The sequence below is a fragment of the Nematolebias whitei genome, chromosome 14 (assembly GCF_014905685.2).
Source record: "Nematolebias whitei isolate Nwh7 chromosome 14, NemWhi1, whole genome shotgun sequence".
Taxonomy (NCBI): domain Eukaryota; kingdom Metazoa; phylum Chordata; class Actinopteri; order Cyprinodontiformes; family Rivulidae; genus Nematolebias; species Nematolebias whitei.
In genome coordinates, this window is record NC_056511.1 from 939,994 (window position 1) to 958,533 (window position 18,540).

The 18,540-nt window shown below is 42.6% G+C and overlaps 1 protein-coding gene across 1 annotated transcript in view; it reads left to right on the plus strand.

The window, feature by feature from the left end:
- Positions 1-16,701, plus strand: part of adamts2a (ADAM metallopeptidase with thrombospondin type 1 motif, 2a) — a 103,448-nt gene extending 86,747 nt beyond the window's left edge. The window contains exons 17-26 of the mRNA XM_037688179.1: positions 1,875-1,998; positions 5,680-5,760; positions 5,833-5,996; positions 6,087-6,246; positions 6,495-6,627; positions 6,711-6,921; positions 13,364-13,493; positions 13,577-13,651; positions 14,166-14,298; positions 15,999-16,701. Coding sequence (XP_037544107.1) covers positions 1,875-1,998; positions 5,680-5,760; positions 5,833-5,996; positions 6,087-6,246; positions 6,495-6,627; positions 6,711-6,921; positions 13,364-13,493; positions 13,577-13,651; positions 14,166-14,298; positions 15,999-16,701 — 1,914 coding nt within the window. The remainder of the gene's footprint in view (positions 1-1,874; positions 1,999-5,679; positions 5,761-5,832; positions 5,997-6,086; positions 6,247-6,494; positions 6,628-6,710; positions 6,922-13,363; positions 13,494-13,576; positions 13,652-14,165; positions 14,299-15,998) is intronic.
- The last annotated feature ends 1,839 nt before the right edge of the window (positions 16,702-18,540 follow it).

Genomic DNA, 18,540 nt, shown 5'->3' on the forward strand with positions numbered 1-18,540 from the left:
TGGTTACTGGCATACGCACGTTTCTGTGGTTACTGGCCTATGCATATTTTTATGGTTACTGGCATACTCACGTTTCTATGGTTACTGGCCAACGCACGTTTCTGAAACCATGTTATTAATGGTATCAAACAAGACTTTTTTTAATTTTTTATTTATACTCACAAGATTAGAAAAATATGCAGACCTGACCTGTTTAATCATTTCATTTAGAGTTGAGATCAGCTCCTTTAAGTTTAAGACTGTGGACTTCAAGTTTAGTAGATTTCTACAAACACTCTATCTTATGACATGATCTCCTGAACAACACAATTTCCTCATTTCTCCAAGGACAAGAGTTCTTACCACAGGATATTTTGTGCTTTACAGAAGCAACCTCATCTAAGACAGACAGGCAGTGGCTATGAAAAGACTCGACAACAGAATCAGCATCACTGCAACTAACAAAACAACTGGGCTCAAATGGTTCTGAGAATTTCTCAACAGCAGTTTGATTGATAATTCGCCTTTGAGAAATCACTTTATGAGAACGACTGTTGAGGTTAAAAGACTAATTAAATACACACAGCAGTGGTCGAAGACAGGAATGTCCACCACCTCAGCTGGTCAGTGATGAGACCAAAAGAGAAGACAAGGTCTAAAGTATGGCCCTTCTGTATGTTTAGACCCAGAAACATGCTGTTTAAAATGAAACGCCTCTGTGAGTGACAATAACTCTGAGGCTGCATGCAGGACGAGTCATCAATATGAAGGTTAAAACCTCCAAGAATTAAAACTTTCTCAAGCTTAACAACAGAAGATAAAAATTCAGAAAAATCTTCTAAAAATGCACGGGCAGGACCAGGAAGTCGGTAAATGAAAACACGATAAAATGAGTCGGTGTTCCCGACCTTAGTCATCTGCAGCTCAAAAGAGCTGAAAAAAAACTGTGGACCAGGAAGTGGGAAAGATTAGTGAGGGTGAAGACCAGAAAGCTCTGAAAAGAATGAAGAAGGGGAAGGCAGTAGGACCTGATGACCAGTGGAGGTTTGGAAATGTCTTGGAGAGATGGCAGTGAGGATTTTGACTCAAATATTCAATGACATATTTGAGGGTGAGATAACGCCTGACACACCCGTGTGTCCGTTGTGTACAATAATAGTCTCATTAACAGTTTCCCAGCCTCAACTCTAAGTGTTGCCAATGGACAAGTAACCATAGAAATGTGCGTATGCCAACCATGAAAATGGCATGGGCCTGCACACGTTTCAACGGTCACTTCATTCTTGATGCATCTGAAGGTTTGCATGAAAAATGGGGCACATTGTTGTGCAGACATACCCACAATCAATTTTAAAATTCTCCTGCTCACGTTCAAGTGCATCAACGGCCTCGCACCCTCATATCTCTCTGACCTTCTTCATCCTTATGCTCCTTCTCGGGCTTTGAGCTCATCAGACCAGCTGCTTTTGGCCGTACCAAAAACCAGCTGAAGCTCAGAGGAGATCGAGTGTTTTCAGTCGTGGGCCCTAAACTCTGAAACAATCTGCCCATCAACATTCGACAGGCCACCTCAGTCTCTATTTTTAAAACTCCTAAAAACTCACCTATGTTCATTGACATTCAACTCAGGGTAATCTGATTTAGTATTTCATTGTTTCTAATTGTTTTTGGTTTTATATTTTTATTCCATGCGCTGTAAATATATCTTGCTACTTTTTATTTGATGTTGTGATACTTTTGTTAAGCACTTTGGTAACAGTTTCTGTTTTAAATGTGCGCTATGAATAAATCTGACTTGACTTGACTACCCTTTGTACATTTTGCCCTTGGTCTCTTGTCTCTCCTGCTTTACCTCATGCCCCTGGTCTCACCTGGTCTCACCTGGTCTCCTGTAGCATGTGGGATGTGACGGTCAGATTGCTTCAGACCAGCAGGAGGATGAGTGTGGAGTCTGTGGAGGAGACAAATCCACCTGTAGGATTGTTAAAGGAAACTTCACTCGCAGCACCAGGAAAGAAGGTGAGCAGGAACTGACTGGACTGGTTTGAGTCCACGCTGATCAACCATGACATTATGACCATTACAAGGTACCAAGTTGACATGTCAGTATGTGAAGCCTATCAGGTGAACTCTTTGTCATTCAAGTTGTTGGGGAAAACAAACTAAGTTGTTGTTGTTTTTTTAACCAAAACCAATCTTCTTCTTTTTCTTTCGGCTTTTCCCTCTTCAGGGGTCGTCACAGCAAGTCATCCTCTTCCACCTCACTCTGTCCTCTGCATCCTCTGTCCTCAGTCCAACTCCCTCCATGTCCTCTCTAACTGCATCCATAGATCTCCTCTTTGTCTTTTTCCTGGCAGCTGCATTTCTAACATCCTTCTACCAATATACCCACTGTCCCTCCTCTGGACATGTCCAAACCACTGTCCCTCCTCTGGACATGTCCAAACCACTGTCCCTCCTCTGGACATGTCCAAACCATCTCAGTGTGTCCTCTCTAACTTTATCTCCCAGTTGTTCAACCTGTGCTGTTCCTCTGATGATCTCATTCCTGATCTTATCCAGCCTTGTCTCTCCTAAGAAGAACCTCAACATCTTGATTTCTGCCACGTCCAGTTCTTTCTCCTGTCTTTTTGTCCATGTCTCTGTCTCCTGTCTTTTTGTCAGTGCCACTGTCTCCAGACCATACAATATAGCTGGTCTGACCAGCTATATTGTATACAAAACCAAACAAAGATGTCAATAAAAGTTAGTCAGGTCCTCTGGACGAATTCAAAACATTAAAAAAAAATACTGACATGTTTCACCTTTAATCCGAAAGACTTCCTCAGTCTGAGGTGCTGTATTCAGCTCAGTCTCTTAAATAGCACCTTCTCAGAGTGGATCAACCAGTTTTGCTGCTGACAACCAGAACCAGCTGCTCACATGGTCAAGAAGGACCATCAGCCTAACAATGGATAATTAGCACCTGATGGCTGTTTACTATTCACAGGAGTTCTCTCCATTGGCTTCCTGTCAAATCCAGAATAGAATTCAAAATCTTACTTATAACCTACAAAGCTCTCAACAACCTAGCTCCATCTTATATTACAGACCGTATTGTTCCATATTTTCCTAACTATAGTTGGGGTCGGCTTGGGTTTCCTGAGCTGTCCCTTAGTTATGCTGCTATAGGCTTAGACTGCTGGAGGACAAACTGACCTCACTTTTCACTCTGCTGCTGTCTTTACTTACTCTGCTCAACTTGTTTTGTATTTGTAATTATTTTTTCTATCCTTAACATGTTTTTGTCTTTCAGATACACCTGGACCTATACCTGGACCTACCATTCTGTGTTTGTCTGTCTCTCCTTCCTGTCCTCTCAACCAGCCGGTCAGAGCAGATGGTCTCTTGTCCTGAGCTGGTTCTGCTGGAGGTTTCTTCCTGTTAAAGGGAGTTTTTCTTTCCACTGTCTCCACTGTGCTTGCTCAGGATGGGAGACTGCAACGAAGCCAAGATTCAACTTGTCTGCTGGATTCCTTAGATAGAGAACTTTACTAATTGGCTTTTATGTGAATGTTCCTGTAAAGTCCTGAGACAACTTTGTTTGATTTGGCGCTTTGTAAATAAACTGAATTGAATTGAAATTGAATTGAGTGCTACTAGCAATAACAGCATTCTAAGAGGGGGACAGTTGAACATGGAGGCTCCGCCCCTGTTTAATGATGGACAGTTTCTTTTCAAAAAGATGGCTTCCTTCACTGGCCACTAGCCAAAAGTATGGCCCAGCATAGAAGAGCAACACCATCAGACCAAGACTCTGTGGTTTACACTCATCTGCAGGCCAGAGGTCACTCTGATCCACTAAGAAGGGGCTATTTATTAGACTGAGCTTGTTGTAGCTCATCAGACTGACAAAGCCATTTGGATTAAAGATGAAACATTTCTGTTAGGACAATTTAATATTATCCTTGTAGCTCATTAAATAAATATGCCACACAGGAGAGGCAGATAATTTTCTTAATCCCAGGTTAATCTTGTAAGATGGAGCAGAGGTTGAAATACAAGCAGACAAGATTTTTACATCACACTTCGTCTCCAAGTCTGATCAAAGAGAGCATGAAGAAATTCCATCCATCCATCCATTATATTTTACGCGCTTCTTCCATTTTGGGTCACGGGGGGTCGCCAGTGCCCATATCCAGCAATCATCGTGCGAGGGGCGGGGTACACCCTGGACAGGTCGCAAGTCCATCACAGGCATGAGGAAATGTCTTTTTATAATGTTATCAGACAAAAGCAAGGTCAAACGACTCTTTCAGCCTCCTTCTTATTCAGGTGAAAGGCTCCGTGCTTATGCAGCACTCAGTCTAGTCATAACAACCCTTAACACACACACACACACACACACACACACGGTAATATGAGTTATAACATTTGACATTAATAAGTGAAAACATCTGTGACCGTTCACATCTCCATCAATTTCAACACTTTTTTTTTTTTAATCCATCCAGAAGATCTGACTTAACTTTTTGAGATTTTCTACCTGGATTACTGAGCATGCATCAGGACAAGCAAAGATGGTTTACCATCTGGATCAGAACATTTTCACACCTGCAGCTCTGAGGAATGTTCCTATTCTGTGGAGGTCAGGACCTACCAGAGTTACTACATAGAAGTACAATGTCACATCGGGGCTGGTGCTGGTAACCCCAGTGGTGCAGGTATGCAGTCGAGGACTCAGGAATGATAATTAAATAAAGAATTTATTTACAAAACAAAAAGGCTGACAGGTTAGCAAAACTTACATATATAATTCAAGGATACACAGGGAGCAGAACAGGTCATTGCCAGAAGACAGATAACAACGTCAGGACACAGGGAAAACAAAACACACAGGCTTAAATGCAGACACTAACAAGATCAAACACACAACACCTGTGAGCTTCACAGGTGTAGAGAATAAAGGCAATGAGACACAAGGGATCAGGATAGAGACACAACACAAGATGGAACCAGACACCAAGGAACGCAAACTCTGCAGACAACAAGAAAACCTTTATCATTAGGATGATACTCTCTGCCATGATGGAGAAATGTTTCAATAATACTTTGAGGAACATGACAACTAGTTTGAAGTGTGGTCCCCAAATTCTCCAGATCTCTGTCCAATCTATTATCTGTAGGATGTTCTGGATAAACAAGTACTAACCATGGAGGTTCTATTGAACAATTTCAGTGACTTAAAGGATTTTCTGCAGCAAGATATACACCACAGCAGACCTTCAGATGTCCACATTAGACCTTCAGGGGTTTACGGCACACCTTCAGAGGTTCACAGTAGAGTTTCAGAGGTTCACAACAGGCCATCAGGGGTTCCCAGAAGACCTTCAGAGGTTCCCAGCAGATCTTTGCAGGTTCACATCAAAACTTCAGGCATTTCCGGTCCTTACAAGGTTCACAGTAGATTTTTAGAGTTCACAGCAGATCTTCAAAGGTTCACAGTAGATTTTCAGAGGTTCACTGTAGACTTTGAGAGGTTCACAACAGCCCGTCAGAGGTTCACAGCAGACCTTCAAAGGTTCACAGCAGAGCTTAAGAGGTTCACAGTAGATTTTAAGATGTCGAGTGGAGTCATAATGTTATTGCTGATTTCCAGTTAGCTGTATATCTATCCCTCGTTGGTAGTTTTATTAACTGATAATTGACTCCATCCCTCAGGTTACCTGAAGATCTTGGACATCCCCAAAGGAGCCAGACACCTTCTTGTCCAAGAATTCAAAGGAACTTTCCACATCCTGGGTAAGAGGACAGTAGAACCTGAAGACCAAGTGTTGCTTCTGGAAGACACTGACCCTGTGTTTCATGTTCTAGCTGTTAAAAACCAGGAGACAGGTCACCTGTTCCTCAATGATGAAGATGAGCTACCTGAGTCCAGAGAGCTGATTGAAAAGGGTGTGGTCTGGGAGTACAACAGGACCGGTGAGCAAGAGTCCATCCAGACCACCGGGCCACTGAAGTATGATGTCCTGCTGATGGTCAGTCACTGTCAGAAGAACCAGGATGAAATTTTTCTCTGATGAGGGGTAACCCAGAACAAACAACAGCTTTTGTTTTCTGTCCCACAGGTCCGATCCCATGGCGACTCCAAGGTGACAGTCTCTTACAGGTACATCATCCAGGATGAGCTACGGTCTTCTCTGGAGTCTAACCTGGTCCAGGAGGATGCAGTTTTGTATGATTGGGCTCTGAAGAAGTGGTCACACTGTTCCAAACCCTGTGGAGGAGGTACACATAGTCCCACATTCTGGTTGTTGTTTACAAGGGTACAAATGGTTCTGGACTTGATGGTAGTTTTTATTACTGGGACTTTATTTGACTTGATAGTCTCTCTTCTTGGGAACATTTAGGGTATAAATGGTGGGTCATTTGACATGATTTAATTTGATTGTCATTTTTACCACCAAGTGTATATCCTGATTATTGGTTATCAGGGTGCACATGTTTCTGGACTTGATGGTAGTCTTTGTTCCAAGGGACTCAGTACACCAGGTTTGGCTGCAGAAGGAAGGCTGATGGGGAAATGATGGAAAGGACGTACTGCTCCAACATCAACAAACCAAGACCTATCAGCCGCAAGTGCAACACTGAGACCTGCAAGTCTCCACGGTAACACACAGCTGGTCCCCACAGGAACACTGCCCACCTTTCAGAGTGCAGCAGAGCTAACATGTGACTGTTCCCTCTGTCAGCTGGGTGACTGGGGACTGGGAGGCCTGCAGCACCTCCTGTGGTCAGACTGGGTGGCAGCGGCGCTGGGTGAGCTGTCAGCAAGAGTCCAGCAGTGGAAAGCAGCAGCACTCGGTGAACAGTAGGCTCTGTAGGGAAGACCGACCAGAGTCCAAAAAAACCTGTAACCGATTCCCCTGCCCTGCTGCCTGGAGAACCGGGCCGTGGACCCCTGTAAGAAAACCTAAAAAAAACATTCAAGAGTCTTTGAATGGACTACTTCAGACCTCTTGCTGTCTGAACGGCATGTGTCTAGCTTTTTTCCCTTTTCTTTCTTATGAGCAAAAGTAGGTGTAGTCCTAAAGAGAAGATTGATGATTTTATAAGTTAATCTCCTCATCATCTTCAAGTTCAAGTTCAAGAATCTGTAATATCACTGAGGGACAATAATTTTCACAGTCAGTAGGTACAACAAACATCTATACTAGACCAGACATTAAGACATTAAAATAACCGTACAGAAATTATCACTGTCCATTGAGAAGCCTGATCACTGCAGCGATGAATGAGTTTTTCAGTCTGTTCGTCCTACATGTGGGCAGCAGATACCTGCGTCCAGATGGAAGCAATCTTAACTCACCATGGAGTAGGTGATCAAGATCTGCCAGAATCAGCCTGGCCTTGTTCACAGACCTCACCTTGTGTAGGTCATTGAGGATGTTTTTGCATCCAAACCACCAGATGAAGGTGAAAGAAAAGAGACTCAATAAAACATTTTCATAAAAGTAGAATCAACATTAAAACCACAGAGCTTCCAATAAAAATATATTGTCCGCCTTCTTACAAAGTGAGTTCACATGGGGTCAAAGGCCAGTTTGTCATCAAGAACAGTTCCCAGATAGTTATATTGATGCACCACATCAACAGTTTCACCGTTTCATGTTTCATGACAGACGTGGCAACTGAAGAGCCTTTTCTAAAATCAGTGACAGTCTCTTTTGTCTTAGAAACATTTAACTTTAAAAGGACGACTTCCTGTCTTTGCCTGCTAACTGAAGTGATAAAAGGTTATTGGAGGGCTGCTGTAGTTTAGCAACTCAGTTCAAAAATGGAGTCTGACATGGTTTCTGTTACAGTATGATGGGGTTGGATGGGAGGTTAGGTCAGAGGTGTTGTTTCAGAAGCTTTAAGAAGTGTCAGAAGGTTGAGTTCAGGCTGAAAATTTGAGGGTTGCATTCCAAGATGTTTTTATTCTAGAACCTGTTTTCAAAAATGTTGTTTTGGGGCTCCTAAAGTACCATTTCAATTCAATTCAGTTTATTTCTATAGCTCCAAGTCACATCAAAATTCATCTCAGGGACTGAACAGAAACATTCATCTATAAAATAATAATTGAACATTATTTATCTGAGGAGCAGACTGCTCTAAGTTTAACTCCATCACAGAACTCTCATCTTGAGCAAGCATGAAGGCAACAGTGGAAAGAAAAAACTCCCTCATGAGGAAGAAACCTTTAGCACAGGGGTCTCAAACTCAACTTACCTGGGGGCCGCTGGAGTCTGGGCGAGGCTGGGCCGCATCAAGTATTCCATAAAAAAGGGGTTTCCAGTATTCCACACAAAAAAAACTACAATTAAAAACTACAATCAAAAATTACAATGCTGTTATTACTAGTATCCTGATGCATGCTCAATAATCGAGGTAGAAAAATCTAAAAAAGTTAAGTCTGGTCCTCTGGACATTCAAAAAGCAAAACAAAGCAACAAAAAAAAGCTGTAGAAACGTTTCATCCTTCATCTGAAAGACTTCCTCAGTCTGAGGTGCTGTATTCAGCTCAGTCTCTTAAATAGCACCTTCTCAGAGTGGATCAACCAGTTTGCTGCTGACAACCAGAACCAGCTGATCACATGCTCAAGAAGGACCATCAGCCTAACAATGGATCATTAGCACCTGATGGCTGTTTACTGTTCACAGAGGGCTGAGTGATACTAGCAATCACAGCATTGTAAGAGGGGGACAGTTGAACCCGGAGGCTCCGCCCCTGTTTAATGATGGAATGTATGGAATGTTTAATGTAGGAAGTTGTCGCACAGCTCAGTCGAGGCTTCCAGAGGTGATGGTTCAGTGAGGTGGAGAACAGAGTTTAGGGTAGAGAAGAGGACACGTGGGTTGTGAGAGTTTGAGGTTATGATATCAGAGAAGTATTTGGATTTAGCAGCTTTCACTGCTTTCTGATAACGGCGCCAACTCTCTTTAAGTATTTGAAAAGAGACCTGCAGCCTGTCTTTCATCCATTTGCGCTCCGTCCTCCTACATTGCTGCCTAACGGCCTTGGTGACGTCACTCAGCCAAGGTTCTGCTCTGAGTTTTGATTTTTTAGTTTTAACAGGAGCAACATGATCCAGAGTCTTTAAGCAGAGTTGAACTGGGACGTCAGCTCCTCAGTGGTGGTGAGAAACACCGGGGGCTGAATGATCATTTCAGAGTTATAAACATCTGTGAAACGTCTAAAAAAGTTAAATCTGGTCCTCTGGACATTCAAAAAAAAAAAAAAAAAATGTAGAAATGTTTCGTCTCTCATCCTGAGGACTTCCTCAGTCTGAGGTGCTGTATTCAGCTCAGTCTCTTAAATAGCACCTTCTCAGAGTGGATCAACCGGTTTCCTGCTGACAACCAGAACCAGCTGATCACATGCTCAAGAAGGACCATCAGCCTAACAATGGATCATTAGCACACTGATGGCTGTTTACTGTTCACAGAGGGCTGAGTGATACTAGCAATCACAGCATTGTAAGAGGGGGACAGTTGAACCCGGAGGCTCCACCCCTGTTTAATGATGGACGATTTCTTTTCACAAAGATGGCCTCCTTTACTCCTCTCTCAAACCATCGTTCCTCTCTGTCCAGGATGTGAACATCTTCATCCCTGAAAGAGTGACCTCTGGCCTGGAGATGAGTGTAGACCTCAGAGTCCTGGCCTGATGATGTTGATCTTCTGTGCTGGTCCATCCTTTTGGCCAGTGGCTGTTTAGTTTCCCCGATGTAAGACTGATCACCCTCCTGACACTGAACAACATACACAACATTACTCTGTTTGTGCTGGGGGACTGGATCTTTGGGATGAACCAGTCTTTAATGTATTTTGGGGTTTAAAAGCCACTGGGACGTTATGTTTAGAAAATAAACGTCTCAGTTTCTCTGATACTCCCTCAACATCTGGAATGACCACTGGTCTGGGTCTGGGTTCCTCCTTTTCAGCACGGTGGCGCAACTGGTAGAGCTGCTGCCTCTCAGCGAGCAGGTCCTTGGTTCAAACCCCGGTCCAGGGGCCTTTCTGGGTGGACTTTGCATGTTCTCTCCTTGCATGTGTGGGTTTTCTCCAGGTACTCCGGTTTCCTCCCACAGACCAAAAACATGCATGTTAGGCTGATTGGTAACTCTAAATTGTCCCTAGGTGTGAGTGAGAGAGTGAATGGTTGTTTGTCTCGTTTGTCTCTATGTGTCCCTGTGATGGACTTGCGACCCATCCAGGGTGTCCCCCGCCCCTCGCACAGTGATTGCTGGACATGAGCACCAGCGACCCCCGTGACCCAAAATGGAATAAGCGGGTAAAGATAATGGATGGATGGATGGATGGATGGACATCGGCGGCAGAATATCGAAGATCCAGAAGCTGTTGTCGGTCATACACCAGCAGCGAGTTCATGTCTCAGATGAAAAATGAACAAAAAACAAATAATCCCAACACCATCAGCAGAGGTGGATTGCAAGCCACGTACACGGGCGCCATCTTACCAGAGATGAAGAAGGTCGGAGAGGTGTGAGGGTGCAAGGCCATTAATGCACTTGAATGTCAGCAGGAGAATTTTAAAATTTATTCTGACATGCACAGGAAGCCAGTGAAGGGAGGACAGAACCGGAGTAATGTGCTCAAGCCTGCGAGTTCCTGTTAAGAGCCAAGCTGCAGTATTTTGTACGAGCTGGAGACGTGAAAGAGAGACCTGACTGGCCCCAACATAAAGTGAGTTACAGTAGTCCAGCCAGGTTGAAATCAATCAGTCAATCAATTCAACTTTATTGTCCATAACATTCAATGAAATGGAGATTTGTCTTTGACATCTGGCTTATAAAAACAATACAAAGTAAAAATGTGATTAAAAAACTTTAAAAAGCTTTGCTAAATCAATTTAAAACATTCAGTTAAAACCATTCTAAAATACACGATACATTAGAATATGAAAACTTCTCAGCAGACAGTGGTTTGTCATGTGAGGCTGCGTTTAAATAGAACCTTGTTAAGTTCATTCACCGCAGAGGGAACAAATGACTTTTTGTACCATGTTTTTTTGCTAAAGGAACCAGGAGTCTTCTACCAGATGGTACCAACCTGAATAATGGTTGCAGTGGATGAGTTGGGTCATTGTGAACCTGGATTGCCTTTTTTTCCAGAACCTGACTGTACAGGTCTGTAGGTGTCATTTGTTGATGACCAATGACTTTACTACCTTGTCTGACCACCCGGGACAACTTGTTCCTGTCTCTGGCTGGGAGGTTCCCATACCATGAGACAATATTAAATGAAACAACACTTTCAACCAGTGACCTGTACACCAACTGCAAAGTAATTTTGCTTGCATTAAAGCTCCTTAGCTTATACAGAAGGTGTAGACACAGTCTGGTCTTGTAAATACAGTCAGTGTTGGGCTCAAAGGTCAACTTGTTGTCAATTATTGTTCCAAGGTATTTAAAATCAGTCACCTGCTCTACTTCTGACCCTTTTATTGTAGAAGGCCTAAATGTAGGCATGAATGAATGCATGGACTAATTTTTCAAGGTTGGATCTGAAAAGAACGGACTTAAGCTTTGCTATTTGCCTTTAACTGAAAGAAGCTTTTTTGAAGAACAGAGTTGATCTGTTTATTAACAAAGTCCAAGTTTAACACTATCCCGAGATTGGTAACCAACTGTTTTAGATGTGGCTGAAGGTAGTGCAGGTTTCCAGGATCAGTGACAGCGGTAGAGCTTGGGTTAAACACAATGACCTCAGTTTTCTGATTGTTAAAACTCAAGAAGTTCGCAGCCATCCAAGTCTTGATGTCATCAAAGCGTTTTAGCAAAGGGTGGATGGAGCAGGATCTGAGGTTTTAAGGGCAGATAGATCTGAGAATCATTGACATAACAATGAAACGAAATACCATGTTTCCTCAGGATTGACCCCAAGGGGAGTAGATACAATGAGAACAGAAGGGGTCCAAGAATGGAACCTTGCAGGACCCCACAGGAAAGAGGGACAGAAGCAGATAAATCATTGATAGTCCTTTGGATGAAGGACGAAACGTCTCAGCAAAAAAAGGAACAGTCCAGATGACCTGACTGAACATTGTTGAAAATTCTTCAAGATTCAACTTGTCTGTTGCTTCATTAGATAGAGAACTTTACTAATTGGCTTTTCTATGTATGTGAATGTTCCTGTAAAGCGCCCTGAGACAACTTTGTTGTGATTTGGTGCTATAGAAATAAACTGAATTGAATTGAATTGAATTGAATTATTCAATGTTGGTGGAGTGCCACTTTCTTTTCAGCTTTCTAGATGCCTGCTTTAAAGTACATAATTCAGAATTGAACCAATGAGCCAGTCTCCTCTGACTTACTGACTTTCTATTTTGGCAGAGCAGTTTTATCGAGTGAAGTTATGATGTTCTGATTATTTTTTATATATATATTTAGGTGTTTTTATTGTTTTACTGTTTTTTGTTTGTTTTTAATTTTATACAGCACTTCGGACGGCTGCTTGTTGTATTTTAATTGCTTTAGAAATAAATTGGTATGGTATGGTAAGGTAAGCTTGCAAAGTAGTTGTAAGATGATCAACTACATGATCTAAGTCACTTTCTCTGATGCATTACTCTGCAAGACAGAGGAAAACATTGATGGAAGAGAATCTTTAATTTAGTTACAGAGTTTTCTGATGAGCACCTGCTGAGATGAAATTTACTCTCAGTGACTGTGTAGTCATTTAATGTAAACCCAAAGGTTATTAAAAAACATTCAGACAGAACAGGATTTTGAGAAAGTATTACTAAGTTATTAATCTCAATTCCGTAAGTCAGAACCAGATCAAGAGTGTGATGATGAGAATGAGTAGATGTGTGAACGTTCTGGGTAAAAAACAACAATTGACTTTTAAATTTTTAAAGACTATGCTTGAGCTATCACTTTCAACATCTACACAAATATTGAAATCACCCATTATTATGAGTTGATCAGAGTTTAGTAGTAAGTCAGTTAAGAATTCTGGGAATTTCCATGTGGACTCAAGGCTGAAAAAATGAAAAGTACTCTTGCACATCCACAAACATTCCCATGTGGATGTCTCCTAAAATGGCCTCCTCTGGTCAGGATTACCTGAAGACTTTTTCTGTCCCAATAAATGTTTGTTCTCGTTTCAGATCCATCTCAAAACATCTTTCTGAACTTCTCCAACTTCCTTCCAGGCTACTTCTCCATTTCTCTACCACTAGCATGTTCATCGCTCTGTTTTACTTTTTACTGCTCCTCTTTCTGAACACTGATGGAGTTCCTGGTTGCCTGTCCTGGTGTCCTCGTCTAAGTTTTTATTTGTAGTTTTAGGATGTTTGTTAGGATTCATGAAAAACCTGGTCCTTACCTTTGGGCAGTGTTCCATCTCTTGTGGAAACGGAACTCAGGAACGTCAGGTCGCGTGTTTAAACTTCGAAGGTTCGACAGGAAATTGCAGTGATCATCAACCAATCAGAACACGTTCCTGCCAGACCCCGCCCTGCAGCGGTATGTGTCAGACAATCACGTGCCTTTATCTTTAAAAGCCATGGAGCTATCGACTCTTACTGAGGCTTTGTCTTCCTTTGCAGGTGACCAGAAAAATGCCATCATCCAGTGGTTGTCCCGGTCGAACCCAAACTTCCCAGTGCCACAGATCTCTTCTAGTAAGAAATGAACTTTTATTCTGTATTTCTTCTTCTTGGTGTCAGTCAGGGGAGCATGTCATAGCTTAAAATAAATTAAAATCAATTCTTAATTTCTTAAATCTCCAGGAACATTTGACACAACTAGAGGGACAGTTTGATTTCTGTCTGAAATGCTTTCTTTGGACATTTTGAAACCTCTTTGTTCATAAAATACATGCTAAAAATCAAACGGGAGAGATGAAAGTTATTGAGCGAGACAAAAATTAGGTTTGTGGGAAATCTCATTTTCCTAGCATCAGTCCAGAGACATGTTTAACACAATAAAACAGAAAAGGAAGTGATTATTACAAGAAGCATGTGAATTAATGGATGGATTCATCGTTCAATGTTTGATTCAGTTGAATTTTTTGAAAAAAATCGAACTACAGTTTTATTACATTTTCTACCTCTGGTCGTCTCGAGCTGCTTGTCAAATCTTCAGCTGATGAAATGTGAAGGTTTTGATGATCACCTGATCCTTTACTTTCTCCAGGACAGCGTTGCCATGGTGACCGCTCTGCGTTTTGTCGGATGGAGATGCTGAGTCGTTACTGCTCCATCACTGGATACAGACAGATGTGCTGCAAGTCCTGCATTCAAAGAGACTTCAGCAACATCAGCAGCAGGTGGGACGACAGGACATACATGACAGGGTGTTTTTCTACCCAGTGAAGTTACCACCCGAGTTATTGCTTACCCCACTGCAGCCTCTCCTCTTAGGGGCATCACAAACTAATTCTAGCACTTGGGTATCACCCAGAATGACCTTAGTTTAGTTCTATTTAAGGCTGTGTTGAAGGTGACTCACCCAGATTTGTTAACGACCTCCATCTATGAGTCACACCCTTATCTCACCCCGTGACTCGCCCAACTTAGCAGCCGGAGTTGGATCGTTATTCACAGGGAAAACTCATATTCTACGGTCGCTCACCCTCAGTTGTAGAACTGCTATTGTTACAGATCTGGCATTTTTTAGAATCTAGGCATAAGATTCCAGGGTGTTGTTTAATCAGAGCAAAGACACCTTTAAAAACCTCCCTTTTTGTTAGAATTGAACGAACACGAAGTGATGAAATGATAGTCCAGAGATTTATCATTTATGCTTTGCTTTAATTAATGATTGGCAGGGGAACAGCGTCATCAGCACAATTTCAAAATGATTACATTTAATACACGGTATAATCGATAATAAAAAGCACATTCAAGGCTTAGAACCTTCTGTTGGCTAATTTTGATGTTCCAAAGACTGAAGAACCCCTAAGATAGGAATTTCCTAGCTCCGATGAGCTGAGTTAGGGGATCTTGAGTCCTCAAGCGTCGATGATCCACTGAGGGGGAATCCACTGTACCTCGTAGGGACAGCCATTATGTTAATCCATCCATTATCTTTAACCGTTTTTTCCATTTTGGGTCACGGGGGTCGCCGGTGCCCATGTCCAGCAATCACTGTGCGAGGGGCGGGGGACACCCTGGATGGGTCTCCAGTCCATCACAGGGACACATAGAGACAAACGAGACAAACAACCATTCACTCTCTCACTCACACCTGGGGACAATTTAGAGTTACCAATCAGCCTAACATGCATGTTTTTGGTCTGTGGGAGGAAACTGGAGTACCTGGAGAAAACCCACGCATGCACGGAGAGAACATGCAAACTCCACCCAGAAAGGCCCCTGGACCGGGGTTTGAACCAGGGACCTGCTCACTGAGAGGCAGCAGCTCTACCAGTTGCGCCACCGTGCTGCCCTTCATTATGTTAATGTCGAGTTTAAAAATTATGTAGTCGGTCAACCCCTAGACAGGACAGAGATATGACAAGACACGGGCCATGACAAGGACGTGGGACAGGACTGTTCTGAAACAAGACAAGCCCTAAACCCTCGGGTTCTAAAGGTTATTTTGTCTCTAGAATTATTTGGTCCACAGAGGAGTCGGTGGTTGACAGCAAGGAGCTTAAACCATCAGCACATCACCACCAGGCATTCTGGGTAAACATCTGTCCTTTGGTCTGTTTCTGTCCCAGAAGTATTGTGGTTCCTTCAGATGAAACTTTCAAAACCTGTCATCCTGCCATTTTGTTTTTAGAAAGATCATGACCTTTGACCTGCTGACTGAGGCCAAGAGAAGATCATGGTCATTGCTGAACCAATTTTTAATTATTAAGATGTAAAAGTGTTACTTTCAGAATACAGTGAGATTGGTTCACATTAAAATCTAGATTATTTTTCATAAGAAAAGTCATAAATATTTGTTTCACTGCTCAAAAAGTAAAACCAGTTTGAATTTAAAATGGCTTGTTTCTGTTTCTGTGCTTTTGTCTTTTAGTTCCTGGAAACCAACCACTGAGTCCATGATGTCACCGACCACCTCCAGCTTATTGGAGAACAGTGATGTAATCAGTGACATCATCAATACACCTCTCCCCACCAGCAAGACCAGCACTGACTTTGTCTATGTGGACTACAGTGATTACAGAGAGTTATTGGTATTTACGGAACCACCATCTCCCTCTGCAGTCAGTCCAGGAACCACTAGCCCCACCACTACAAGGAGGCCCACAAGAAGTGCTCTACCATATTTATTCAAGCAGAAAACTCCCATCATGCACTTGCTCACAGCACTCATGGTAACTCAACACCAAACACCAGCCCCAACCAGAACACCTGCAACCCCAGAGTTCCTCACAACAACATCCCCAAATGTTGGCGACATCATCGTCACTAAGGCCTCAGAGGAGGGGTCTTCATCCCCTTCGATCCTGGTCTCAAAGGCAGTGGGGTCCTCATCCCCTTTGGTCCTGGTCTCAGAGAAGAATAACAACTCTGTAGACGAGGTCCAGTACCACATTGTAGGAATGGACAGTGAGACTTCCAGAAAACAGCAGGACTATTTTGTGCTGCAGATCCCATCTTTACGAGAACGAACCCAGAACAAACGAATCCAGCAGCTTCTGAAGGAAAAACAGCTGCAGAACCTTCGAAGCCGGGTCAACAAACCCAGAGTGGCCCGGACAGACAGGAATCACTGAACTCACAGGTATTATGCGCTTATTTGTCAGTCCACTAAAAACTCAGAAACTGACTGAGGAAACCTTCACCTCCTTTTCTCCTGACCTCCAGAACTAATCCCTGTAGAGAGAAAGACCAGAACCTGGTCTTGAGAACTGACCCTGGTTTTCAGAGAGCTCTAGCCCTGCTCAGGTTTTCACATTCATCATGTGTGTACCAACTTATTTTGTTTTGAAAATAAAGGCAAGTTTCATCATCCAGCTGCTGATGTAATTCTGAGTCATGAACATCTGGATCTTACCAAAACCCCTTCCAAGTTTGAAACACTCAGATCCTCTCTGTCTTGCATCCTGCTGGGCTTTTATCCATTTCCAGTCTCAAATTATCTATTTTGTCTTTAGTTTCTCTGTTTTTCATCAGATTTTTGAGTCTACCTGTATGTGCCGGTAAAGGTCCTTTAATCTCCCGGACCGAGAAGACTTGTGGCTCCTTCAGAAACCCAAATCCTGCTGATATGTTGCTTTAGAGAGAAGAAACTTCCTCCTACAGCCCTCCCAAACAAGCCAGAGTTGTTCAGGTATTTTCTAATTGTGCTGTGAAGACCTTGAACCTCCTGACTGAGGTCAGTGCGATCAGAGGTCCCATTTACACGACGCAGTTTTTAGTAAAACCGGAGCATTTCTGCTGCGGTTCGGCCCTCTGGGTTCACAACTACAGTCCTCATTGTCTCTGAAACTGAAAGCTTCTGAATCCTGGTCTCAGAGTGGAGATTGTCAGAGTAAAATGTAGGATTATAGGATATATCCTATATTCAGCATATAGGATCAAACCATTGTTGAAACTTTGTTGACCTTGTGTTGATTTTTGCATATGACAAATAAACCTAACCTGAACCAACAACATCCTTGGTCCAAATGCTGATGCCGACACTGCATGCAACTGAACCCAGCTGGGGTTGCCAGATAAACAAAAATGGTTTTCTAACCCCTCCTTTTCTGTGCACATGTTCATTGAACACAACACGCACCTAATCTTACAACACTCTCACTAAGCACAGAGGACAGTTTGGGTCAAAATATAATCATTTTAAAGCAACAGTTCAATATTTCATAATTTATTATCTGGCAACCTGCCAGCATTTCCAAACCTGCTCTTTTTTGTCTATTTATACCATTAAGAGCGACTGAGACATTAAGTGAGAGGCTGTTGTGTTTTTGTGTTTGTGGAAACATGGCTTAGTAACAACGTTCTGGACCATGCTATTCGGCTCCAGTGGCTAACATGCTATCGAGTGGACAGAGCTCTCATTGAGGGCGGTAAGACCCGCGGCGGCAGGGGGCTCTGTGTTATATCATTAATGTCTGGTGTCGTGATGCTGCTGTGGTCTACAAACATTGCTCACCTTTAGTGGAGTTTATGGTTATTAAAGGTCGGCCATTCTATTTACCGAAGGAATTTACAGCTGTTATAACCGTTGCTGTTCATATTCCTTCAAGCTCCAGCAACAAAAATAGAAGTGAGGCACTAACTGTATCTGCACATCATGAGCAGCAGACAGCCCACCCTAATGCTTTTCTCATCTTGGCTGGTGATTTTAACCATGCAGATCCAAGAAGCGTGTTTCCAAAGACATACAAACATAGATATCCTGATGCATGCTCAATAATCCAGGTAGAAAAATCCAGAAAAGTTCAATCTGGTCCTCTGGACATTTAAAAAAAAAAAAAAAGCAAAAATAATGAAACGTTTTGTCTCTCATCCGAGAGACTTCCTCAGTCTGAGGTGCTGTATTCAGCTCAGTCTCTTAAATATCACCTTCTCAGAGTGGATCAACCAGTTTGCTGCTGACAACCAGAACC